Here is a 27,552-nt window from a genome sequence, read left to right as displayed (position 1 = left end):
ATTTGTCACCGGCTTCACAACCTGGAGTCTACTTGTTGATACATTTGAGTAGGTCCCCTCTTTCCCAGCACAATTTTGCAATAGCAAAAGCCCAGATTTCCAGCCTCACGAACATTGCATGTTAGGCAGCTAATGTTTGGAATCAAACTAGTATTTTATACAAGTGGTTGGAAGAAACACCATTGCCAACTGGGGTAAGACTGCCCAGCTCTTCCCTGATGCAACCCTTTTCAAGATAAAATTGTTACTGTTCTCTGTACCAATCCTGGCACAATGTAGAAGTCTCAAAGCTTTGCTGATCAGTAATAACACTCTATCCAGATTAAACTGTAGCATTGTTACGGAGTCAGAGCTAAGTGTGCTGCATTAATCAAACAAGCTGGGAAACAGTTAGCTTTTAAAAGGTTGATGTAAATCAATCCATGTAACTTTTACCTTAAATATCATTTATATTTTGTACATATGTGAACATTTTAACCTCAGTAGCCTTTAATATGTTGGTGTACTGCTTCTCCATTCACTTGGGAATTTTTTTTTCATTCCTAACGTAAACTGCATTTCAATAAAACATAATTGTGTCTGCTTATCTTATGCCATGTTTAATATCTGAGGGAAGTCAACAGTTGTTGCCTATAACGTGTATCATACCTGACTTATAAAAATATACTCAGCAATAAGCCAGGCGTGGTGGCGCGTATCTTTAATCCCAGCACTCAGGGAAGCAGAGGCAGGTGGATCGCTGTGAGTTCAAGGCCAGCCTGAGCTACAAAGTGAGTTCCGGACAGCCAAGATCACACAGAGAAACTCTGTCTCTTAAAACCAAAATTATAAATATATCCAGCAAGGGAGCTGGAGAGATATAGCTCAGTGGTTAAGGGCACTTGCTGCTTTTGCAGAAGACCCAGGTTTGCTTCCCAGCACCCACATGATGACTCACTACTACCCGAACTGTGAATCCAAGGGACCCAAGGCCCTCTTCTGGCCACCACAAGTACTGCATGCACCCGGCACACACAGGAACCCACAGTCAGCCACTGGCAGGGGGACAAGGGAAAAATAGGTCAACACTGCATGGCTTCTCATTCTGCCTGGGGCTGCCTGGAGCAGGAATTGCACCTAAGTCCAGACGCCCATGAGAACACACAGGAATGGAGTTCAGCTTGCACCTTCCAAGTGTCAAACTGTTGCACAGAAGAGACGAAGTACACCTACTACACACCTAGGTGCGTGTGTTGAGAAGTTTGTAAGCAAGCCAGTCCTTCGTGGTGAGTGTATATGAATGGACCGGATGGCTTAGAAGACGCCCAGAATCACTTACACACATCTTAGAGATTAATATAAACTCTTGCCTTGGAACTGCCTGCTGGGATACAGACGAGTTTAGGCTGGTTTCCCCACAGCTCCTCATAGAGTGGGTGTAATCTAGGAACAGCTAGCCAGAACATCAGGCAGGAAATAGTAATGAACGGTGCAGGTCTGAGACAGAAGACAGCGTTTCAGAAATTCACTCCACACTGGACAGATGTGTTTTATTTAAAAACAAAACAAAACAACAACAACAACAAAAAAGCCAACAACAGCAACAAAACTCTTTAATAAGAAAATCCGATTAAATCTTATATTAACTCAAGCTCCTCGATACCTTTCAGGAAAGCTGACACGGTTACGTGGAAGACGCACAGGCAGCTGCTGACAGGTCTTTGGTGGCGAGTGAGTCTCACACGAGCTGCCTTCATGATTAGTGCGCCCAGGTTTTGCTTTTCAAATTATAGGCCTCATGGCGTACACCAAGGAAATACACTCTCTTCTAATGGCCTGAAATTTAAACTTTGGGCGTACCGCACAAGCAGAACAAGACAACACATCATTTATAAAACAATCTAGAAAACTAAAATGGGGCAAGCTCACAGAAAGATAACAGACCAAATGAGGGTAACAGCAAATGGGGAGACCCTAAACCTTCCCCGGTGACACAGGGGCACAGCTAGGAACGCTGGGCTTTCGTCTACCAGGCCCGCCAGCTGGGCTCTCCTCGGGGAAAGCTGATTACGAGCCGGCACGCACAGACAGAAGCGAGGTGCTGCTGCTTCCTCCTTTTCCCCAATTCTCTCTAATAAGTTTTCCTTTGGTTTGAAAGTTGGACTCAAAGGCCTGGAACCTAAGATGAGTCATCAACTCGTATTGAAATAGCACTTGGGAAATGAAAGCCTAAGAAGGCAGATTTTTTTTTTTTATGAAGTTCAGCATCCCTTCTCAGCGTGAGGGCGTCTCCCATGCATCACCAGGTCAAAGGAGGACACTGATGGGCACTCTGGTGAGGTTCTGCAGAGCCACGCGAGCACACACCCACCCGTTTTACGCTTTCAATAAATACACACATCATTTTAAATCATTTCAACAGAATAAATTAAAAAAAAAAACCACCCTGCATCCCTCTTGGCCCACCGTGCCTCTCAGACTGGCGCGGAGTGCTGCTAGTTGGTGGCGACGCTGCGCTGCTTGGCCTTCAGCATCTCCAGCTCTTCCGGCCGCAGCACTTTCTTGGCAGCGATGATGGTGTTCTTCATGAGCATGGCCACTGTCATGGGGCCGACACCCCCAGGCACAGGAGTGATGTAGCCGGCTTTCTTCTTGACTCCTGCACCAAAACGAGACAGGCAGGCCGTATCGGATATATGTGGCAAAGATCACGTGTACCTTACCGTGTTATGAAAGAAAACTATTCAAAGAAAGAGCAATAGGAGTATAAGAGCCGACAGCCATGGGAGGCCTCCTCTTTTCTGATGGGGGGGCAGGTGAGAGGGAGGGACTGGGAGGAGTGGAGGGAGAGGAAGCTGCGATCAGGATGTAAAGTGAATAAATAATTCTAAAGAGAGGAAAAAAAGAAGAGAAAATGAAATCTCTTGTAGTTTTAGCACAAAAGAAAATGTAAGTGGCTTCATTAGCTTCAAACTGAGCAGGAAAGACCACATGAATGGGGCTGGAGAATTGGTGCAAAGGTTAGGAACACTGGCTTCTCTTGTGGAGGAACTGGGTTGGGCTCCCAGCACCAGCATGGTAGCTCATAACCATCCATAACGCCAGGTCCAGGACATCTGGCACCCTCTTCTAACCTCTGTGGGCACCAGGCACACACTGGTACACATGCATAAACACTCAGGCAAAAACACCCATATATACAAAATAAATCTTGAGCCGAGCATAGTGGCGCACGCCTTTAATCCCAGCAGAGGCAGAGGCAGAGGCAGGTGGATCCCTCTGAGTTTGAGGCCAGCCTGGTCTACAAATCGAGTCTAAGACAGCTAAGGCTAACACAGAGAGACCCTGTCCTGAAAAAACAAAAGACAAAAACAAAAGCAAACACAAAATAAATCTTGAATTGTTTTAAAAACAGTACCTACAGGCCAGAGCACAGCTCAGTTGTAAAGCACAGGCTGTACAAGCACCTGAGTTCAACCCTTAGAACCCATGTAAAAAAGCCAGATGTGGTGGTGCGTGCCTGCAATCCCAGGGCTAGGAGGCCAGATGTGGTGGTGCGTGCCTGCAACCCCAGGGCTAGGAGGCCAGATGTGGTGGTGCGTGCCTGCAACCCCAGGGCTAGGAGGCAGATAAGCAGATCACTCGGCCTTACTAGTCAGCCAGCCTGGAAACCAGCAAGTTCCAGGGAAATACTCCAAGTCATGAACTAAAGACACTGAGGACACACACACAGACACAACACACACCAACATACATATACAACACACACATGCATATTTCATATACCCACAGCACACATACACATTAACAGAGATGTCATACACACACACATACATATAGCACACAACACAGAAACACCACATACACGCAAAACAGACACATAACAAATAGACATAGACATACACATCACATAAGCATACCACATACACACACAACACTGACATATAATACAAATAGACACATCCACACGGCATACACAACACACATATACAACACACATACACACAATTTCTTTTTTTAAAAAAAATCTGCTACCATGCCTTTAATCCCAGCACTCGGGAGGCAGAGGCAAGGGGATTACTGTGAGTTCAAGGCCAGCCTGGTCTACAAAGAGATTTCAGGACAGTCAAAGCTACACAGAGAAACTCTGTCTCAGGGGGAAAAAAAAAACTGAACAAAAAAACCACAGCTGGGCAGTGGTGGTGCATGCCTTTAATCCCAGCACTCAGGAGGCAGAGGCAAGAGGATCTCTGTGAATTCGAGGCCAGCCTGGTCTACAGAGCGAGTTCTGGGACAGCCAGGGCTACACAGAGAAACCCTGTCTTGAAAAACAAAACAAAACAAAATTGCATGTAAGGCCAAGGCACCTCTTGAAAGAAGGTGAAGAGCAAGCCTGAAAGACTCGCAATGTCCTCAGGCCGCCACACACATGCACCCAACATGTGCACACAGAAACACAATTTTGTGCACACATATACACCACGTGTTTTAGAAAATAAGCATTTTAGGGATGCTGGAGAGATGGCTCAGAGCACTGACTGCTCTTCCAGAGGTCCTAAGTTCAATTCCCAACAACCACATGGTGGCTCACAACCATCTAGAATGTGATCTGATGCCCTATACTAAGTTTCAGACGTATATGCACACAAAACATTCATATAAATAAACAAGTAAATCTTTAAAAGATAAATTAAGTAAAATAAGCATTTTTAAACAATATTACCAAAATAATTCAAGAGTAAAAGTTATAAGAAAAGAGCCAGATGTAGTGATGTACACCTTTAGTCCCAGCTCTTGGGAGGCAGAGGCTGTGGATCTCTGTGAGTTTGAGGCCAGCCAGGTCTACAGGGTGAGTCCTGGCTAGCCAAGGGTAACCGCTGAGACCTTGTCTCAAACAAACCTGAAAAGAAAATGATCTGTCCTAAACACCCATGAAAAGGTAATATTTATTTACAGATTTATGTTTTCAAAAAAGTGCACTAAATACCTTCAAAATCCACATCCCCAACCAACTTGGGCTTTGCAGTGAGCGGATCCTGAACTCGGTTTATTCCCACATCGATGACTGCTGCTCCTTCCTTGATCATGTCGGCTGTGATCAGATTTGGAATGCCTGGCAAGAGAGAGCAGCCGGTCAGCAGGGCAGCGGAGGCGACGGTCCTCATTTTCCATTTCTTTTAGATTCACTGCTTTTATGTATGTAAATGTTTTGCCTGAATGAATGTATATGCGCCATGAAGGTCAGAAGTGAACATCATAGTAATCAGGTATTTTAGGCAGGTACTTGGAAAAACTTACTAGTGTGTGTTATACACACCACCAACTAAGGAACCATTTAAACTCCACGTGGAAATACTCTGAGGCTTAAATGTGCCCTCCTCCAGTCTACAACAGAGTGATGGGTACAAGTGTTCCGCCTGCAACTTCAGCTCCATCTTTGTGGGCAGCTAGCTCAAAGAATCACAGCTGAGGAGAGCTGGATGGGGTGGCATCTGGGCAGGCGCGTGCTCTGGCAAGTCACACATACACATGCACATACACTCTCTGTACACACTTCCTTAGCACTCTTTTTTTTTTTTTTTTTTTTGGTTTTTCGAGACAGGGTTTCTCTGTCCTGGACTCACTTTGTAGACCAGGCTGGCCTCGAACTCACAGCCTGCCCCTGCCTCCCGAGTGCTGGGATTAAAGGCGTGCGCCACCACGCCCGGCCTTTCTTTAGCGCTCTTACCCGCAGCAGATATCACGATGTCCGCCAGGATCGTGTGCTTCTTCAGCTGCTCTTTGGGAGTGTATCGGTGAGATATTGTAACTGTGGCATCACCTGAGGGGCGAGAACAGATGCCTTGAGCTCCAGACCCAGGCAGGGATGGAGGCAGGGATCACGGGCACTGCAGACACAGCACTTGTGGAAAAGCAAGGGCTCGGCACGATTTCTAGATGGCTAATGGTCATTTACCTCTTACAGCCAACACTCAGGCCAGACGGCAAGGTCATGGGTAAACACGCTTGCCAACCATTCTCGATAGCTTGAGGCCAACCCCAGAACTCAGGAAAGACGAGAACACACACATTCTCTCTCTCTCTCTCTCTCTCTCTCTCTCTCTCTCTCTCTCTCTCTCTCTCTCACACACACACACACACACACACACACACATAAATGAAATAAAAATTTAAACACATCTGGCACTGCTCTCAGCTCTACCCTCTGGGATCATATATAATCACATTTATTCTATTTCCTATTTCCTGGACTTTTACCTTTTCTAAGAAAACACCACCAGAATTACTCAAGGTGAGTCTGCTCTTTAATAATGCAAAAGATACCTGAAAATACATTTTTGCTTTGGTCATAAAGTTCATTATTATGGTAATTTCATGCAATGCAATTCTTTTTTTTTTTTTTTTTTTTTTTTTTTTTTGGTTTTTGAGACAGGGTCTGTCTGTGTAGCCTTGGCTGTCCTGGAGCTCATTCTGTAGACCAGGCTGGCCTCGAACTCACACTGATCCAACTGTCTCTGTCTCCCAAGTGCTGGGATTAAAGGCGTGGGCTACCACCACCCAGCTCAATTTCACGCAATTCTTGACTTAGCTTTTTCTTAGATGAGCTAACAGAAGATGACACGACACAGTGGTGACGTCAGTTCACTCCTCTACAGGAGCCTGTTTCTTTTCCTTGCAAACAACACGGAGCAGAACACCAATTTTGAGTAAGAAAGCTTTGTCAGTGTTGTCCAAGCCGTGACTGACCATTTCTTTTTTTTTTTTTTTTTTTTTGGTTTTTCGAGACAGGGTTTCTCTGTGTAGTCTTGGTTGTCCTACACTCGCTTTGTAGTCCAGGCTGGCCTCGAACTCACAGCGATCCGCCTGCCTCTGCCTCCCGAGTGCTGGGATTAAAGGCGTGCGCCACCACGCCCGGCCGTGACTGACCATTTCTAATTGCCTACAACCAAGCTTTACTCAAAACTAAAATCTGTCTGAGGCTATTGCAGGATCCCTGATGGCACTGAGTGTGGCCTTCCTTCCACACCGTGGCTGTCTTCTGAGTGCTGACAGTGGTCACAGGATGTCTTCTAGGGTTCTCACACAACAGGAAAGGTAAGCTCCTCACCCCCAGGCCGTTCGTGTGCTCCATCTGTGTGCAGCAACATTGCAATTGGCATGCCAACGTTTTTTGACCTGCCAGCTACCACCACGTTCTTTCCTAAGGTTGGAATGCCTGTAAAAATAAATAACAATAAATAAACACACACATACACTTGTATGTGTGTGTGTGTGTGTGTGTACATCAAATGGGAGGGCACAGACACCAACTCTGAATAAGTGCAATCAAAGCCACATCTGAAAACGACTCCTTGCCTACCACCATGCTCTACTCAGAACTTGAATTTGTTTGGAGCTAGTTCCACAAGTGAATTGTTCAAGTATATAGATGTGCACTAAAAGGTGTCCTGGAGTTTTCAAGATGAGACTTGATAGCCTATGACCATATAGTGGGGGAGGAGTCCCTCTTAGTCATAGACCTAGGGGAAGGGAATAGAGTGAAAGCGGGAGGGAGGGAGGAATGGGAGGATACACATGACGGGATAACAACTGAATAAATTAATAAACTTTTTTTAAAAAAGGGTGTCCTGGAAAGCCGGGTGTGGTGGCCCACGCCTTTAATCCCAGTACTCGGGAGGCAGAGACAGGTGGATCACTGTGAGTTTGAGGCCAGCCTGCTCTACAAACCGAGTCCAGGACAGCCAAGGCTACACAGAGAAACCCTGTCTTGAAAAAAACCAAAAGTCGTCCTGGTCTGTCTCAGAATGTGCACCAGAGGAAAGCAGGTGACCGAGGTCATGAAGTCATGAATCCAGTTATTAATCCACCAGCTGGACAGAGGAGGCATGGAGAACACAGGAAAAGGCACTCTGTAAACTGGGAAAGATCCCACGGATCTTTGGTGTCACCACTGTTAATCCTTACACCTCCTTCCCCAAGGCTTGTAGAATAGAGCAGAGCCATCCTAAGCAACGGCTAGGTGAGCCCTGCAGGGTGGGCTGTGGGCTGGGGTACCACTCTTCACTGTTGGAGGGTTCTGATTACAGGCTGAATAACCCTTACATGAGGCATGTGGCGTGGGGTGTGTCCCAGTGTCCCAGTTATTCAGATTTGGGGATATCTGCATAGCTTCTATTTGGCCTAAACTAACAGTGCTGAAAGGGTTTCAGATTTTCAGATGGGGATGTCCCAACCTACACTACTTTCATAACACTAACACAGAAATGCAGTTTAAACACACACTTACCAGTTCGCTTAATTATCTCCCACACGCCCCACGGGGTGGCTGGTAGCATGGAATACTGGTCCAAGCACATTCGCCCCACGTTAATGACATGAAAGCCATCAACATCCTTATCAGGAGAAACAGCATTGCAGATCTTTCTCTCATCAATGTGCTCTAAAACAAGAAACCAGGGCCACAGCCTAAAGTCCCAGCCGTGATGTCAAGGCTGCCCTGCACCAGGGCGTCAGGCTCCCTGTGTGAACCCACTTCCTGTGACTTGACACCGAGATGCACGGAATGAGCGTACAGTAAAGTCAAATACCACAGCCGGCATCCTTCTCCCCCACCACTTCCTTCCACCGTCCTGTATGTCAACATCTCTACCAGGCTGCAAGAGATGACTCTCACCAGCGATCCATGCAGCACGTGGCCTGCTGCAAGTCTGAGGCCAGTCTGGATGTCGCAAAGTGAGATAGTGAGTATTTAAGTACTTCAAACAGCAGCAGAGTCCTCCCACCGCCCAAAAACCATTACCTTTTTATAATTTTCAAAATTAGCATATATACCAGTTCTGTGTCTGGTGCCAACAGAGTCCAGAAGAGAACATCAGAACCCTTGGAACCCTTGGAGTTACAGACAGTTGTGAACCACCATGTGGGTGCTGGGAAGCGAGGCTGGGCCTTCTGGAGCAGTAGCCAGTGCTCTTAACCACCAAGCTATCTCTCAAGCCCAAATCACTATAGCTTTTTTTTTTTAAATTTAATTAATTTATTCAGATTACAACTCAATTGTTATCCCATCACATGTATCCTCCCATTCCTCCCTCCCTCCCTCCCGCTTTCACCTTATCCCTTTCCCCTAGGTCAATGACCGAGGGGGACCTCCTCCCCTACTATATGGCCATAGGCTATCAAGTCTCATCTCGGCAGCCTGCTTACTCTCGCTGTAGGGTTTAAAGGCCGAAACTCACCTGGGAGTGGCAGCTGAACGAGGAGGCCATCTACGTTTTCATCATCGTTCAATTTCCTGATCGAATCCAACAGCTCTTCCTCTGAAACGGAGGCCGGTTTCACAATGGTCTCACTGTTGATCCCTAGTGTAAGAAAGGTCAAGGTTAAAGAGGATGTGGAGGTGCACAGCTCCAAACTGTAGGGGGATGAATAAAGACTACGTTCTTCTCTGGGGAAAGAAAAAGAACACCCAAGTACTTAATGAGGACCTGTAGTGTGCGACCACCATGGGAGCTAAGTGAGCCGCCTACAGGGCCCTGCACAGATAGCACACCCCAAAACACCAACTCAGGGCTCCTCATGCACTGTTCTGTGCTCATTCATTGGCCTCATTTTGAGACAGGGAGCCTGAGACTTAGATAAAATACCAGCTAGAAAGTCGGAGAGATGGCTCAGTATGCTTGCTGAGGACCCCAGTTTCACCCCAAGTACCCATATAAATAGTAAAAGGTACGCTGGCCCACATCTGTAAGCCCAGCGCTGGGCAATGAGATGAGAGGACTCCCAGAGCCTGCTGGCCAGCCAGTCTCCAAGTTCAGTGAGAGTCCCTGACTCAAAAGGTAGAGTAAAACACACACACACACACACACACACACACACACACGCGCGCGCGCGCGCGCGCGCACACACACACACACGTCGTCTTGGGTGCTGAAGCATCATGGGAAAGGCTGAGCAGTAGGATGAAGAGGCCTCTGTGATGTGGTCAAACAGTTATAGGTATGACGGAAATGACTGACTTCTGGGAAGTGGCTTTTGAGTTCTTCACCGATTGCCTTTATAATGGTGGCGCTGAAGTGGCTCGGCTCTTGGGGGGGATGGGAGATGCTTGGGTCTACCGTTGAGTCATTGCAGATTCCCAGATGACAGCAGATTAGAGGCAGCTGGCTCAGATGGGACAGCCCACGGTCTGAGTGTCTGGTGTTCTTCCTTCTGACGTGGCCGGGCTGAATGACCAGCTCACTGACCCTAGACAGAGACTCTTAACTGCTCACGGGAAGCAAATGCAAAGTGTGCTCCAGGTCATCAACAAAATGTTAAGGCCAAGGGCAGCGTCGAGGTCACAGCCCAGAAGCCACAGCATGAGAAGCCATCCTTCACGGAAAGCCCTTTAGAAGGGCCGGTTCTTTTTAATCACATTAGTCTTACATGTTTGAGTGTTCTGTCTTTATTGTAGAGGGGAGCTTTTTTTTCTCTTCATATTTTAGATTTTTTGTTTTGTTTTGTTTTTTGTTTTGTTTTTTCGAGACAGGGTTTCTCTGTGTAGCCTTGACTGTCCTGGACTCGCTTTGTAGACCAGGCTGGCCTCGAACTCACAGCGATCTGCCTGCCTCTGCCTCCCGAGTGCTGGGATTAAAGGCGTGCGCCACCACGCCCGGCCATATTTTAGATTTTTGAGACTCGGTCTCGTGTAGTCCAGGATGACTTCAAAACTCCCTGGTCTTCCTGACTCTGTCTCCTACAGGGCTGGGATTAGGGTGTGAGCCGTCACTCAGGGCTCTACTCAGAAAGAAGCATGCACTAGTGCGGCCTTCCCTGCACTGCTCAAAGCAACAACAGTAAGGCTCTGATGATGACACTTACCCACTTCAGCGGCTGCCCTGGTTTTGTTGAGAACATAGGAGTGACTGGCAGGATTGTCACCAACCAGAATGACACTGAGGTGTGGCCGCTTGTTGCCCAAGGCCACCCACTCTTCCACCTCTTGGCGTACTTCTTGCTTGATCTGCTGGGCCAGTTTCCTTCCGGAAATGACGACAGCTTCATTTCTGCAGAAGGTGACACAATCACAAAAATGTGGCTTGGGTCTTTGCAAAAAAAACAAAAAACAAAAAACAAAAAACAAAAAAACAGGAACAAACGATCCAGATAGAAAAAGTTGTTATTAAACACCACAAAAGGCTTAGGTTTAAATGCGAAATCCAAAGGACAGCTACCAGTTCAGGATGGTCACATGACTGAAATAGTTCTTCTGGGGCTCAGAAGTTTAAGTTGCTGACAGCTGGCACTTGCCCAGGCGAGACTGCAGATCAGGGTCTCTCAGTGCCACCTCCTCATCACCACCAAAGTTTTCATCACTTCTGTGGGCACTTCCTTGGCCCCTCACTACTCTGCGGCTAAGCTTCCCTCTAAATCTTGGTATCCCATCTAAGTTTGTGTCATGCTGACGATTTGGTATCTGGTCATGTTTCCTAGGAAGTGGACCCGTTTTCTTTTTTAAAACGATTTGCTCCTTTTTATTGAGCATGCATGTGTACTGTGTGTGTGCAGTACCCAAGGGGGCCAGAGGAGGGGGTCAGATTTCCAGGAACTGGAGGACAACAGATGCTGTGAGCTGCCATGTGAGCACTGAGGATAGAGCCTGGATCTCTGCGAGACAAGTGTTCTTACCCACTGAGCCACTCCCCAGCCCCAGCGGGCAGGGTTTTAATTTCGACAGTATTGAATAACACAGCTGTCCCCACCGGTCGAATGATGCTCGCTCTGCCTACAAACAGTCAAGTCCCTTATAGAAAATAGTGCGGTATTTGTATGATCTACGCATGCTCTCCCAACCCTTAAATTACTTGTAAATTTGTTTATAACCCTAACGCAATGCAAGTCTATGTGAACAGCTATTATATAAATACATTGTTTATGAAATAACAAGAAATAAAGATCCATAGATGTTTAGGATGCTACAGACGACTTGATTGTATACAGACTACGTCATGTGGCTAGATCAATAAACACCATCCACCATACTGGGCAAGTCAGATCTCAAAACGCCTGTCACTGCCCAGTTGGGGACTGTTCTGATAAGAGGGTGCGATGGCTAGTGTTGTCAACTTTGCGGAACCTAGAGTCACCTGGAAGATGGGCCTCTGGACATGCCAATGAACACCGTCATCTTGAGTGCTTTACTTGAGAAGGGAAAACCCATAAACTATGGGCAGCACCGTTCTCTGACTGGGGGAAGGGGGGGAGGTGTGTGGTCGGGGTGGGGGAGGGAGAGAAAGGGCTCGCCTTTATTGCCCTTAATGTCAGCATTCAGGAGGCAGAGGCCAGTGGATCTCCATGAGTTCAAAGGCAGCCTGATCCAGGACAGCTAGACTACTTTGAAAAACCCTGTGTTGGAGGAAGGAAGGGAGGGAGGGAGGGAGGAAGAAAGGAAGAGCAGAGAAAAGGAGTTGAGTAGCAGGAGTCATCCCTCCATTTCTTAAATGTGGATGTGACGTCACCAGCTGCCTACTGCTCCTGCTGCCTGGACTATCACCACGCACAGTTGCTTTTGTCAGGGTATTATTGTCACAGCAACAGCAAGTAACTGGAATAGAGTCGTCCTCACAAGTGGCTCTCTGCTCTGTCCACTCACAGCTGACCTACCAAGGTTATCCATGGCTACATAGTTGTCCAAGGCCAGCCTGAGTACTTGAGACCCTGGAAAGGGATGGGGGGAAAAGGAAGATATATACACACTAATAAGGAATCACACACACACACACACACAAACACACACACACACAATACTATGTGAGAAGGATTTAGCTTGTACCCCATAAAAGGTTTCTTTGGAAAGCAGTAAACATAGAGTAGAAGCCCACTTGGTCTAAAAATGATGGCTGGTGTTAAGGACACTGGGTTCTGCAGAGGTCAGCGCTCCAAGGCATAATCTCTGCCTCAGAGGAAGGTTCTGGGTGTTATGCCAATTTACTTTAAAAAAAAGAAAGAAAGAAAAGAAAAAAGACAAAGTACTGAAAGAAAGAAAGAAAGAAAGAAAGAAAGAAAGAAAGAAGACAAAACAACACAAGTCCAGGCCACAGTGTAATGACTTCTCACACTCCAACAGCATTTTAACCTTCTGCTGCTTCCCACAGCGCTCAAAAACATGAGCCATTTACCAAGTTCCCTCCACCGGAAGGGCCAAATTAAGTCACCACTTAGAGATGGGAGACTGAGCTCAGACCCAAAACTTAAAATAAATAAATTTTAAGTCTGTACACTTGGTTTATATTAAATGAGTTCACAGATGTATCTAGAAGTTTCCATTCAAATGAAAAAACAAGCTAGAAAGAAGAGGTCTAATAACGTTCTAATAAAAGTCAAAACCAACAGTGATTTTTCCAGTCAGTTAGTATCAGGAAGGCTGACAGAGCTCTCAAGCATGTTATTTTGGGTAAAGTTCTGTTACTCAATTAATGGGCAAGTAATGAGAAAGACAGAGGGGAATGAAACCAATACCGACTGAACACCAGGTATTTTGCCAACACCTTTCCATAAATTACTCTTGGTTATTGTGCCTATTACAAAAACCCTGTTTTATACAGAAGAAAAACCAGATGATACTAAGTAACAAGCTTCAAGTGTAAACATCTGCCACCAAGTTAATTTACTTCTCCCCCCCACCCCCTTTACCCCCCCCCACTCCCTCACTCCCTTCCCCCCCGCCCCCCCCCCCTCCCCGTCTCCTAGGCTACGGTACTCTCTCTTCAACCATGGAGTTTATGTTCCTGAAACTCTGGGACAGCAAGCCCAGCACTGCAATTATCAAACGAGCAGAACAGCTAGTAACACAGGTTGCCTCCAGACATACGGAGCCCACACTTTTCAGAAAAGCAAGCAAGAATAAACCCGGAGCGCAGTCAAACTGCTCTAGCTCTTGAGTAATGAATTTCGGGATCTTTTCAGTAAGCAATGTCTCTGACAAGACCCGAACTCAGCAAGAGGAAAGGTAGACCAGGGAAATGAAAACTGGAGCTCAAAGAGGCAGGGTCAGGGTCAGAAAACCCTGAATCATGTCCCTCCAAGTCCTCCAAAGCCCCAGCAGCCTATGCTCCAACATGCAGGAGCCAGGAAATGGCTTTAATGTCCTCAGTCACACCTGTTTCCCTTTACCCAGAACAAAAAGTCCCATTGTGGAAGTCGCAGTTTTTATCACCTCTAAATTTTCAGTCCCAAACTCTGTGATGTGGTGGGGGTGGGGGTGGGGGTGGGGATGGGGGGCGGCGGCGGGGGCAACCACCAACTTTTTCAAGACCCAAGACTCAGGCAACGCAAATGTTCTTAAGGTGCACAGGTGTGGGGAAAGACTTCGCAACCCCTCATAGACTCTTCTTCCTAGGCTCAGAATGGGAGTTTGAGGTTCAGAAAGATCAATTCTCTCCTGAAATAAACGTAAACGATACATTCCTTGCTTTCCCTATCAGTTGTTTTTGTTTTCAACTTTTTTGGGGGGGAGGGGTTGGGTTTTTTTTTTTCAACTTTTAAAAACTATGTTTAAAATACACATACGAAATTTGCCATTGTGACTTTTAAAAAATTTGCTATTTTGAGATTGGAGAGGGAGGAGTCTCACACTGCAGCCCAGACTGGTCTCCAACTCACTTATGTACTTACTGCAAACTGGCTTTGAACCGCACTAATCCTGCCTCACAAGCAATCTCACTGGCAATTTATGTGCGTTAAACACTTTCAGAAATGGTGTGACCACCAGTGGTCCACGTGCAGAACGGAAGCTCCAACATTGTAACTCCCCAAAGCACCCCAACTCCCAGCAGCCCCCGACAACTTTTGGGGCACGTATCACCTTAGGTCGCTCAGGCTACAACTGGTAGGCTCCGGAGTGAACTGCGGAGGCCACCGCCCGGCAGGAGCATCTTGCGAACCACACCCACCCGGGAGGAGGGAAGTCGGTACCCCCTGGAGCAAGCCGGCTCAAGGATTTCATCAGACTGCAGCAACCCCGGCTGCCGCTAGGGTCCGGGAAAAGCAGACCTCTCCGCACCCTTCGATGCGGCGGCAGAATAGTGTCCCCCGCCAAGCGTCCGCATCTCCACGTGCGACCCGGTGCCACGTCTCCCCGCCACACACACCCCCCCATCGGCTGCCAGCCTCACGGCCGTCGGGTACTCAAGAAGGACATCTGTCCACGCCGGGCTCCGCGACCCAAGGGACCCGCTCCCCGACACACTCACCGCACTGCCGCTAGGTGGAAGGGCTGCAGGCGAGGGTGGCAGCCATGCGCAGGACGCAGCAACCGCACGGCCAGCGCGGATAACAGGGAAGCTGAAGCCATGGCCCGCGCCGGTGCCCGCGCCGGAGAGAAGCGCGCGCGCGGGCCACGAAGCTATACCCCCGGCCCACGGAAGCCCCGCCTACCCGCGCGCCCATTGGTCCCGGAACAGAAAGAGAAGCCAATAGGAGGTCTCCATTCTACGTAAGCCGGTCCGGGACCACGTCCTGGTTGGCTGAAGGAGTCAAGCCCCTGACAGAGCAGCAGAGGTCCCCTCTCAGCCAGGCCAACGGGGTCTGGGGTTCATTCATTCATTCATCAAACAAAAATCTGAAGCGCCTACTGCCTTCTGGGGACCTGAAAAACACTAAAAAAAATTTTTTTAAAGAAAAAAATCACCATTTGGTAAAATCACACTGAAAATTGATCTGGAATCGTTGAAGGATGTCGAAACAACGATGAAACCTGAAAAAGGAGCAAGATATTTGCAGGTATCTTTGCCATATAGAAGCTGGAAAGATGGCTCAGCGCTTAAGAGTGTTTACTGCCCTTGCAAAGAACCCAAGTTCGAGTCTGAGCCTCCTAGTGGCTCAAATCCTTTTATAATTCCAGCTCAAAACCTCCTACAAGCCAGTAGTGGCTCCTGCCTTTAATCCCAGCACATGGGAGGCAGAGGCAGGAGGATTTCTGTGAATTTGATGCTAACCTGGTCTGCAAAGTGAGTTCCAGGACAGCCAGGCTACACAGAGAAACTCTGTGGCGGGGGCCGCGGGGAGGCTATGCCTGCTCCAAAAGATCAGGCACACATCACACACACACACACACACACACACACACACACACACTACACAAAAAAGAATCAGATATTTTTTGGCCTCTGAGGGACCCCCACATACACAGCGACATACACATAGATTAAACAAAGCTTTTTTTTTTTTTCGAGACAGAGTTTCTCTTTGACTTTTCTGGACTCTCTTTGTAGACCAGGTTGGCCTCGAATTTACAGCGACCCGCCTGCCTCTGCCTCCCAAGTGCTGGGATTAAACGCTTGCACCACCATCGCCCGGTTGATTAAACAAAGCTTTTTTAAAAAAAGTTTGCCAGGGTGTGGAAAGATGACTCTGTGGTTAGTTAAAAGCAGTAGCTGCAGCAGGGCGTGGTGGCACACGCCTTTAATCCCAGCACTCGGGAGGCAGAGACTGGTGGATCCCTGTGAGTTCAAGGTCATCCTGGTCTACGCAGTGAGTTCCAGGACAGCTAGAGCTGTTACATGGAGAAACACTATCTCGAAAAACCAACCAACCAACCAAACCCCAAAACAACAACAACAACAACAAAGCACTAGCTGCTTTTCCACAGGACTGGAGTTTTATTCCCTATTCCCTGCACCCATATGGCCACTCATGCTTGTGGGACATAGATCCACATAGGCAAAACACATAAAATGAACAAAATTCAGGTTTTTCTTCTGGGCAATTGAGAACTTAACCTCTCTCTCTCTCTCTCTCTCTCTCTCTCTCTCTCTCTCTCTCTCTCTCTCTCTCTCTCTCGCTCTCCCTCTCGCTCTCCATTATTGATGTGTATGAGTGTTTTTCCTGCCTGGGTGTCTGTGCACTTCAGGAATGCCTGGTGCCTATGGGGGCCAGAAAAAGACACTGGATCCCCTGAAACTGGAATTATGGGCTGTTGTGAGTCGACATGTCGGTGTTGGGAATGGAACTCCGGTTCTCTGGAAGAACAGTGAGTGCTCCAATTGTTGAGCCTCCTCTCCAGCCTTATAACCAGAAAAGAAGAAAAAAAGATTAAAGTTAGGATTATCATTCATTGGACAAGCATTTTGTGGCCTTGATATGAGGCATTGGCAAAAATGCATTACTTGATAGGTCTAAACAAATCTGGAAAAAAAATTATATTTACAGTCCTTTGCCTGCATGTAGGCCTACACGCCAGAAGAGGGCAGCAGATCTCATTATAGATGGTTGTGAGCCATCGTATGCTTGCGGCGAATTGAACTCAGAACATCTGAGCCATCTCTCCAGCCCCAAATCTGAAAGTTTATTTTCGTGACTTTCCTAAACAAGCAAGACATCACTGGTGGTTACTCTTCCATGGATTTAGAGTGACCTGGAAGGCACACTTCTTGGTGCGTCTGTGAGAGGTTTAACGGGAGGAGGAGCTGTCCACCCATCCCAGGGGCTGGGGACTGGGGATCAATTAAATGTGGGGAAGGAAAAAGCCTGCCTGCCTGTATTCCCCCTCTCTCTGCTTCCAGGTCCACTGAAATGTGAGCCAGCAGCCTCGGGTTCCTACTACCACAGCTGGGAGTGGCTCTGCCTCCCCCACCGCAGCGCACCACAGCTCACCACAGCGCACCACAGCTCACCACAGCGCACCACAGTGCACCACAGAGCACCACAGCGCATCACAGCGCATCTCAGAGCACCACAGCGCATCACAGCGCATCTCAGAGCACCACAGCGCATCACAGCGCACCGCAGCGCACCACAGCGCATCACAGAGCACCACAGCGCATCACAGCGCATCTCAGAGCACCACAGCGCATCACAGCGCATCACAGCGCACCACAGCGCATCTCAGAGCACCACAGCGCATCTCAGAGCACCACAGCGCATCACAGCGCATCTCAGAGCACCACAGCGCACCTCAGAGCACCACAGCGCATCACAGCGCATCTCAGAGCACCACAGCGCACCACAGAGCACCACAGGGCATCACAGCGCATCACAGAACACCACAGCGCACCACAGAGCACCACAGGGCATCACAGCGTACCACAGAGCACCACAGGGCATCACAGAGCATCACAGAGCACCACAGGGCATCACAGAGCATCACAGAGCACCACAGCGCACCACAGAGCACCACAGGGCATCACAGCGCACCACAGAGCACCACAGCGCATCACAGCGCATCACAGAGCACCACAGGGCATCACAGCGCACCGCAGCACACCACAGCGAGCTGTACATCCCAAGCCACCTTACTTTGCTGCTTCCCTAGGCTTCTTCTTGTCAGGTGACTGCTCACAGCAGTGAGAAAATTAACTAACACGTCCCCTAAAAAGTGCTAGGTATTCCTCATTTCCACGAGGAGAAGAGAAATCTTAGGCTTGGACTGTAAACACAGTCCAGCAAAAGAAAAAAAAATGTGTTTCTGAACTTTTGGAATAAGATAGAAAACCTTAATTTACTTACAAGGCAATATCAAAAAGTCCCGGTATGAGGTTTGCCAATTACCGTCTTCAAAAGTGCCGAGATCATGGAAGAATGAGGAATTAAAGTTCCAGACTGAGGTTTATGATCACGGAATACAACCTGTGACTCTGAACTGGGTCCTGGACACACACAATTTTAAAACTATAATTTTTTAAAACACAAAGAAAGCCTACAGGGCCGGGCGTGGTGGCGCACGCCTTTAATCCCAGCACTCGGGAGGCAGAGGCAGGCGGATTGCTGGGAATTCGAGGCCAACCTGGTCTACAAAGTGAGTCCAGGACAGCCAAGGCTAACATAGAGAGACGCTGTCTCGAAAAAAAAAAAAAAAAAAAGAAAAGAAAGAAAGAAAGAAAGCCTACAAAAGCACTTCACACTTACAACCCCAACACTCAGGAGACTAAGGCAGGAGGCTCACCATCAATCAGTTCCGGGCCAGCCTTGGCTACACACTGAGTCCCACCAACATGCTTTATAGAGTAAAACCCTGTCTCAAAACAAACAACAACAAAAATAAAAACAACCAAATAACATTTTTTGTTGTTGTTTTTGTTTTTTCAAGACAGGGTTTCTCTGTGTAGCCTTGGCTGTCCTGGACTCCATTTGTTAGACCAGGCTGGCCTGGAACTCACAGAGATCTGCCTGCCTCTGCCTCCCCATGTGCTGGGGTTACAGACATGTGCCACCACCCCAGCAAAATAATATATTGAATTGAAAGGGGACACACTTTTATGACAATGTACATTCATGAGGGAAGAAATGATTGGATAAAACAAACAGCAAGTGTGAGGTAGTAGCAGTTGGGGCTCTGCAAGTATTCTGTGCACACTATCACCTTCTCGTGTGCCTGAAATTATTTCAAAGATGGAAAATATAGCAATATTTCTGGGCTCTTGAGGCTTGGGATGAGGCACATATGCTACAAATAAGAGGAAAACACTAAAGGGTCTGGCATTGAAAGCCCACAAGACAGTGGAGGTGAAAAGTTGTGTGGGCCCACGAGTGGCCTGCAGGTCATGTGACTAGACACTGGGACTCTATAACAGCCTCTAGCTAGCCTCTAGCAGTGGCATCTTTTGATTATCTGGGCTTACGAGAGAGAGAGAGAGAGAGAGAGAGAGAGAGAGAGAGAGAGAGAGAGAGAGACAGACAGACAGACAGACAGACAGACAGACAGACAGACACAGAGACAGACAGACAGACAGAGAGAATATGAAAAGGCATGTGCCCTGCTTCAGAGAGGCTGAGGAGCCAGGTCCCTTCTCCTTGAGGGGAGGCCACTGTGGGACACTTACGCCTCAGCAATGACACCACACCTGTGTGCAAATAGGCAACACTAATTGGATTCAGGGATTATTAGTGGAAGGAGAAAACATATGGGGGGAGGTGTGTTGGGGTTGTGCGTGGGCGAGTTGGGGGCGGGAGTCGAGGTGGATATGATCAAGATACATGGTATGCACGTACGCAAGTATGGCGTTTTGGTTGCCAGCATCCACATACTGGCTCATAACATCCCTGACCTCCAGTTCTAGGGGATCTGACGCCCTCTTCTGAATTTCATGGGCACCAGGCACTCATGTGGTACACACACACACACACACACACACACACACACACACACACGCTGGCAAAACAGTCACAGACATAAAATAAATGCATCTAAAAATATTTGAGAAAAATAATTTTGAAAGAAGCATTTAAAGATTAATCACTTACCTCTTTACACATTTTGAAAGTTCTCTTTTCCCAAATACGAATTTTTAAAATTTTTTGAGACAGGGTTTCTCAGTATAGCCCTTGCTGTCCTGGAACTCACTCTGTAGACCAAGCTGGCCTTGAACTCAGAGATCGATCTGCCTCTGCCTCCTGAGTGCTGGGACTAAAAGCATGCACCACCACCGCCCCCAGCGTAAAATATGAATTATTAGAAGTATCCCAGTACATCTGAATATATATATATACTTTAAATTTACTTTTTTTGTGTGTGTGTATGTATGTGTGTATATATATATATATATATATATGAGCTCATGTGTGTAGGCCAGAGGTCAACATGGGGTGTGTTCCTCAATGACTCCCTACCTCATTTTATTTTACTTTATGTGTATGCACGCATATGAGCATGGTGTACATTTCTGGGTGTGTACACCCATAGGAGCACATGGAGGCCAGAACAGGCTATTAGGTACCCTATGCTATCACACCCTGCCGTATTCTCTTGAGACAGGGCGCCTCACTGAATCTGGAACTAGGCTGATCAGGTTCCACTGATCCTCCTGTCTCTGCCCCGGTAGTTTTAGGACTACATGCACAAGTACAAATGATTTTTTACATGGCTCTTGGGATTTGAACTCAGAACCTCATGCTTGTGTGACTGCTGACACTTCATTATTGACTGAGCCATCTCTCCAACCCCTAGTTTTTCCTTCCTCCCTCCCTCCCTCCCTCCTTTCCTTCCTTCCCTCCCTCCCTTCATCCTTTCTTCCTTTCCTTCCTTCCTATGTAGCCCAGGTCTGACCTCTAACTCGTGACTCTCTTGCCTCAGTCTGATGGTAAGTTGGGATTACAGGCATGCCCCCATCAAACCTGACTTCCAAGTGTGGAGGTTTAATATGCTTAATGAAAAGGCTTGCTTCTATGCTTCCCAGAGTAGCATATGTAAAAGCCAAAGTCATCTGTTTAACAAAAAATGTTCTTTAGCCACTCTTCAATTTATTTATTCTCCCTGCTGCCCTCTCCCCTCCCCCTTTTCTTGCTTGGCTTGTAAACGCAAATGTGTATGTGATGTGGGAACATGTGTGTGCGGAGGCCGGAAGTCAATAGTAATAATGTTCATGCCTTCATCGATCCCTCTTCCTCTTCTTTGCTGAGGCAAGGACTCTGACTGAACCCAGAGTTTGCCAGTTTGGCTAGCCCAGTTAGCCAGCTGGCCCTGGGTATTTCCGGTCTTTGCCTCTTGAGCACTGGGATTGCAGACAGAGCATCACACCTGCCTGGCATTTACAGGGGTGCCAGGGACCCAAACTAAGGTCTTTATGCTTGCACAGCAAGTGTTTTGCCTACTGAGCTACCTCCCCAGCCCCTGTGCTGGCTAGTTTTGTCAACTTGACCCAAGCTAGGGTTATATATGAAAGGTAGGAGCCTCAATTGAGAAAATGCCTCCATAAGGTCTTGCTGTATGGCGTTTTAAAATGAGTTATTAACCCACTGTGGGTGGTATCATCCTTGGAATGGTGGTCCTGGGTGCTATAAGAAAGCAGGGTGAACAAGCCATGAAGAACAGGCCAGTAGGAGGCACTCCTCCATAGCTTCTGCATCAGCTCCTGCCCCCATGTTCCTGCCATGTCTGAGTTCCTGTCCTGACTTCCTTCAATGATGAACAGTGATACGGAAGGGGAAGCTGAATAAACTCGTTCCTCCCTGAGTTGCTTTGGTCACGTGTTTCATCGCAGAAATAGTAACCTTAACAAGAACACTAGGGTTGTACAAGGGAATTGGGGCACGCTGTTTGTTATCAACTGGGTTTCTGGTGAAATTTCAAAAATTGCAGGTTTATTTCTGGAGTGGGAAGGAGACCTCAAACTAATGTTTATTGTTCTGAAATTCATGTTGTTGTGGTGGTGGTTGTTTTTATTGTTTTTTGTTTGTTTGTTTGTTTGTTTTGTTTTTCTGAATAGCCTTGGATGTCCTGAACTCACTTTGTAGACAAGGGTAGCTTCGAACTCACAGAGACCCACCAGCTTCTGCCTTCCTGAATACTGGGATTACAGGCATGTGCCACTGCGCCCAGCTGTTCAAAAATTCTTGAGCCTCAACTGGCAAAAGGTTCCAGGCACACTCCTCGGGTTAGAGCCTCTTTCCTTTCCCATGCCCTCCTAACATTCCTTGTCTTTGGAGCCTGCTCAGAACTTGTAGAATTTCTTTCCAAAATAGATCTTAATTTGTTTCATCCACCTAACTCTTCACAGACCTAAGTCCCTATCAAATCCATCTCCAATAACTTTATTTAATGTAAAAATTGGTGGTGGTGGTGGTAGCAGTGGTGCTGGAGTGTGTGTGTGTGTGTGTGTGTGTGTGTGTGTGTGTTTAATGAGGTCTTGCTATGTAGTAATTTTCCCACCTTAGCCCTTCTACACTGAAATTACAGCTGTTCCCTCACCTGGATCGGGTTTCCTTTTTAAAGAGCAAATGGATGCTGAGGAGGTGGCTTAGTCAGTGCTGGACCCCCATCCATGTAACAGCCATGTCTGTAACCCAGGGCTGGGAAGAGGATGCAGGAGAGTCTTGCAGCTCTGGAGCCAGCTAAGCTAGTGTGATGAGACCCTATCCTGTAACTTTAGGTGACTGAAGGCTGGGGACAGGGTTCAGCAGTTAAGAGCGCGTACTGCTCTTGCAGAGGACTCGAGTTCAGGTTCCAGCACCCACAGTGGGCTCACAACTGCCTGAAACTTCCGCTCTAGGGGGACAGGACCCTCTAGCCTCTGCTGGCACCTGCACTCCTGAACATACCTCCCATATACACATATGCACATAATTTAAAACAATAAAATAAAATAGATCTTTTTTAAAATTAGGCCTTGAGTTGACCATGGGGGCACACATCTTAATCCCAGCATTCCAGAGTCAGAGACGGGCAGATCTTCCTGAGTTCAAGGCCAGCCTGCTCTACATACCAAGTTCCAGGCCAGCCTGTGCTGCATAGGGAAACATTGGAAAGAAAGAAAGAAAGAAAGAAAGAAAGAAAGAAAGAAAGAAAGAAACAGGGGGAGGAAGAGAGGGGAAGAAGAAAAGGAGGAGGAAGAGGAGGAGAAGAAGGAAGAAAGATGATAGAAATATATTCAATCCATAGGCACCTACAAACACATGTACATACATCCACCAAAACATGTTTGAATAATACAAACACACAGAGAGAGGGGAGGGGAGAGGAGGGAGAGAGAGAGACAGAGACAGAGAGACAGAGAGAGAGAGAGAGAGAGAGAGAGAGAGAGAGAGAGAGAGAGCACATTAAGCTTCAAAAAGCCTTCTAATATTTGTATACCTTCTCATAAAGAATTTTTGAGTGGCTGGTTTCATTTTCCTTCACTTTTGCCCTGGCTTGTCACAGTCTCATCAGGCTGGATTTTTTTTTTTTTATTCTTTCAGTTCTTCTTTCAGTAGCAAACATAGAAAACTCCCGCTTGCTTCAAAGCCTTTGCATATGGGGCTCAGCTCTGAGCAGTGCCCCCCCCCCCACACACACTGGACAATCTCATCTTCTGGTTACTTAGCTTCATTGACACTTAAATTTTCCAGAGTTTTGTTTTGTTTATTTGATTGATTGTTTTTAAAATAGGACCTCACTATGTAGCTCTGTCTCTCTTGGAACTCACTTTGTAGAGCAGACTGGTCTTGAACTCACAGAGATCTGCCTACTTCTGCTTCCCAAGTGCTGGGATAAAATGTTTGTATCACCATGCCTGGCTCAGTCTTTAAAAAAAAAATATATATATATATATATATATATATATATATATATATATATATATATATATATATATATATGGGGTTGGGGTTGGGGCTTGGGTGTTACAATGGATGTGGAGGTCAGAGGATAGCGTGGGAGTCCGTTCTTTCCTTCCACTTGGATCCTGGGAATTAAACTCAAGCTGTCAAGCTTGGCAGTAACTGTCAGAAATTTTGCATGCCATTCTTACCCAAGGGCCGAGCTAAATCTCTCTAACGTTCCAATTTTAGTGTATGTGCTGCTAAAGTGAGCAATCAGGTCTGTTTTTCTCTCTCCTGTTAGTATTTCAATGATCTTCATCAGTTTTGTCCTTTTCCTCACCATAGTGCCATGATTTGCAATTCTGTACCATTTACTGGTGGGATTGATGGGTTACTATACAGTCTATCAGGCCCAAAGGTGTAGCTCAGTCTGTAAAGTGCTCGCCTGGAATGCGCGAAGCCCTGGGCTCTGCTGTATAAAACTATGCATGCCTGTATTCCTAGCACTTGGGAGGTGGAGTCCAGAGGGTCAGAAATTCAAGGACATCCTCAGGTACATGGTGAGCCTGTTATATTTTTTGTTTTTGAAACGGAATCTCACTATATAACACTGCTGGCCTTAAACTCACCAAGACCTGCTTGTCTCTGCCTCCCAAGTGCTGAGATTAAAAGCATGAGCTGCTATTCCCACACCTTACACGGTGCGCTGGAGGTCAGCGTGGGTTACGTGAGATCTGCCTAAAAGACAAGGAAAACAAAATGCACGCGCAAACCTCGTCTAACCCAGTGCAAGCTCCAGGAGGACAGAGGCCGCGCATTTGTCTACAGATGCGTATGGCAGACACAGAAGTCTGACCAGGGACTTTAGGTCATTTTCAGAATCGAAACTTCCATATTCTGAGAGTGGGGTTTTGTTCCCGACAAACTGAGATTTCTCCTACACCGGAGATCCAAGGAGCAGGAACAGCTTAGAAGCCTTCAATGTCTGTTCACTCACCTGCGAGGGGGCCCCAAAAGTGAGCTGCAGATACCTCGAAGTGTCCGAGGTGGAGGGAAAGGAGGCTCTGTGTGGGTGACAGCAGGGACAAGCTGAAGTTCTGCAAAGGGGGGTGCGGGGTGCTTACACAGAATGAAAAGTCAAGGCTGCAAGTTTTGCCTAAGGAAGCTCAAAAGGGGAACTGGATGGTGAACGGGGTTGGGGTTGGGGTGGGGGTGGGGAGCAGTTCAGAAGAGGCGGGACAGGATGGCCCTTTGCTCTGCTGCCTACCTTCTGTTTCCCACATCTGCTGGTAGCCGACGGAATGACGCTCTCTCTCCATCCTGCTGAGCTACAGTGAATAAAGCACGGCAGTCTTTGTCTGGCCCCTGTCTGGTAGAGACCAAATTGCCCTGTAGAAAGCAACTTTTCCCCTCCCCTCCCTCACTGGGAAACTTTATCTTTCACTCCTTAGTGGATTATATTGGTATCCTCTTTAAATATTGAGCAGAGAGTTTCCTCCCTAGTTCCTAAGGCTTTCTCCATACTGAGAAGATTCTCTATTAAGTACCTTGGTTTCCCACTGACCATAGACTTAATAATTCTACAACTTTAAGAATAATTTCATTAAAAAGTAAAAACAAACAAACAAACAAACAAAACAAAGCCTGGAGTTCTTTTATTCTGTATTTTTTTCATTAATTAACTAACTTATTTACTTTATATCCTGGTAGGAAGTTATCCTTCTTACTTTCCTCCCAGTCCTGCCCTCTCCTGTCCCCTCCCCCATGCCTTCCCTCCTTTCTTCTTGGAGAAGGAGAGACTTCACACGGGTATCAACCCATGTTGGCATATCAATAGGACTGGCCTATCTTCTACTGAGACTAGACAAGGCAGCTCAGTAAGGGAAAGGGACCCAAAGGCCAAGCACAGAGTCAGAGACAACCCCTGCTCCTGATGCTAGAGGTCCCACACGAGGACCAAGCTGCACATCTGTTACACATGTGTGGTGGTGGGGGGCTAGAACCATCCCGTGGATGCTCTCTGGTTGGTGGTTCAGTCTCTGTGAGCCCCTATGGTCCAGCTTAGTTGATTTTGTAGGTTTTCTTGTGGTGTCCCTGACCTCTCTGGCTCTTTCAGTCCTTCCTTCCCTCTTCTGTAAGATTCCCCAGTTGATTGACTATGGGTCTCTGCCTAATGCTGACTGTGGGTTTCTGCATTTGTTTTCATCAGCCGCTGGGTGAGGCCACTCAGGTAGACTGTTACACTAGCCTTCTGTCTGCAAGTAGAGCAGAGTGTTATTAATAGTGTCAGTGGCGGGTGCTCCCTCACGGCATGCGACTCAAGTTGGGCCAGTCACTGATTGCCTGGGTTGAAGATTTTGTGTGTGGGTTGGTGTCCCCTCTCTTTCCTGGAAGTCCCACCTGGCTACAGAAGGTGACCACTTCAGGCTCCATATCCTCTGCAGCTGGGTGTCTAAGGTCAACACCATATACTCCCAAGGGAGCCTCTCCCCCACGCCACAGATGCCTCCCCCCACCGATTTCAGTTCTCCCTCCCAGCCCTCCCTCCTCTCCTCACATCTGATCCCCACCCCTGTTCTCCCCCCACCCCCTCTCTCATCCAGTTCCCTCCCTCCAGCTGCTTCAGATGTCTATTTTATTCCCCGTCCTGAGTAAGTTTCAGCATCCTCCCCTGGTCCTCTTTCTTCCTTAGCTGCTTTGGGTCTGTGGATTGTAGGATGGCTATCCTGTGCCATATGACTAATATCCACTTATAAGTGAGTACATACTTATGCATGTCTTTCTGGGTGTGGGTCACCTCACTCAGGGTGATATTTTTTAGGTCCATCTACTTGCCTGAGAATTTCATGATGTTCTTGTTTTTGATAGCTGGGTAGTATTCCATTGTGGAAATGTATCACAGTTTCTTTATCTATTCTTCAGTTGAAGGACATCTAGGTTGTTTCCAGTTACTGGCTATTATGAATAATGCTGCTATGAACATTGTTGACAAATGTCCTTGTGGTATGGTAGAACATCTTTTGGGCTTTCCCCGCCCCCTTCTTTTTACAAGAGGATTTATTTTAATTTTGTAAGTGTTTTGCCAGATTACATGAATGTGGTACCCATGCATGCTTGGTGCTTGTGGAGTCCAGAAGAGAGCGTCAGAGCCTCTGGAACTGGAGTTACAGTCAGATGCAGATGCTGGGAACTGAACTCAAGTACTGTACAGGACAGGCAAGCGCTCTTAATCATTAAGCTGTCTCTCTAGCCCTCACATTATACTTTAATATATGCATCTGGTTTTTTTTGACTGTGCCTCTCTATGTAGTCATGGCTGTCCTAGAACTTGCTATGTAGACCAGGCTGGCCTTGAACTCACAAAGCTCTGCCTGCCTCTGCCTCCCAGTGCTGGAATTAAAGGTATGCACCACCATGACTGGCCTGCCTTGATATAGTTATAAACACAAGGATACAGATTCAAACTTTAATAATATGTTATTTTAAAAATATAATTATAAGCTGGGTGTGGTGGCGCACGCCTTTAATTCCAGCACTTGGGAGGCAGAGGCAGATGGATCTCTGTGAGTTCAAGGACAGCCTGGA

General features: G+C 47.2%; 1 protein-coding gene across 2 annotated transcripts; it reads right to left on the bottom strand.

Annotated features, from left to right (window-relative positions):
• Positions 1–1,503: 1,503 nt before the first annotated feature.
• Positions 1,504–15,379, bottom strand: MTHFD2 (methylenetetrahydrofolate dehydrogenase (NADP+ dependent) 2, methenyltetrahydrofolate cyclohydrolase). Of its 2 annotated transcripts, XM_084766050.1 has the most exons (8): positions 15,210–15,378; positions 10,840–11,024; positions 9,216–9,338; positions 8,267–8,419; positions 7,088–7,195; positions 5,708–5,800; positions 4,967–5,092; positions 1,504–2,638 (listed from the first exon to the last, which is right to left on the bottom strand). In XM_084766050.1, the coding sequence occupies exons 1-8, from the start codon at positions 15,308–15,310 to the stop codon at positions 2,475–2,477; spliced, it is 1,053 nt and encodes a 350-aa protein (XP_084622176.1). In that variant the 5' UTR covers positions 15,311–15,378; the 3' UTR covers positions 1,504–2,474. The 2 variants fall into 2 exon arrangements, with proteins under 2 accessions (XP_084622176.1, XP_084622177.1); XM_084766051.1 differs by lacking the exon at positions 8,267–8,419 and having other exon boundaries at positions 15,210–15,379.
• Between the last annotated feature and the right edge of the window lie 12,173 nt (positions 15,380–27,552).

Source organism: Acomys minous (genome assembly GCF_964271855.1).
Source record: "Acomys minous genome assembly, chromosome: 17".
Classification (NCBI taxonomy): domain Eukaryota; kingdom Metazoa; phylum Chordata; class Mammalia; order Rodentia; family Muridae; genus Acomys; species Acomys minous.
This window is presented reverse-complemented; position numbering and strand designations above follow the sequence as displayed.

Bases quoted from the DNA above. Each gene is read 5' to 3' on its own strand.
- MTHFD2 (XM_084766050.1), bottom strand. From the start codon at position 15,310: ATGGCTTCAGCTTCCCTGTTATCCGCGCTGGCCGTGCGGTTGCTGCGT. The intron at 8,420-9,215 runs GTGAGTTTCGGC...TTCTTGTTTTAG, and splicing joins CGTTCAGCTGCCACTCCCAG to AGCACATTGATGAGAGAAAG. The intron at 5,093-5,707 runs GTAAGAGCGCTA...CTCTCTTGCCAG, and splicing joins CATCGTGATATCTGCTGCGG to GCATTCCAAATCTGATCACA.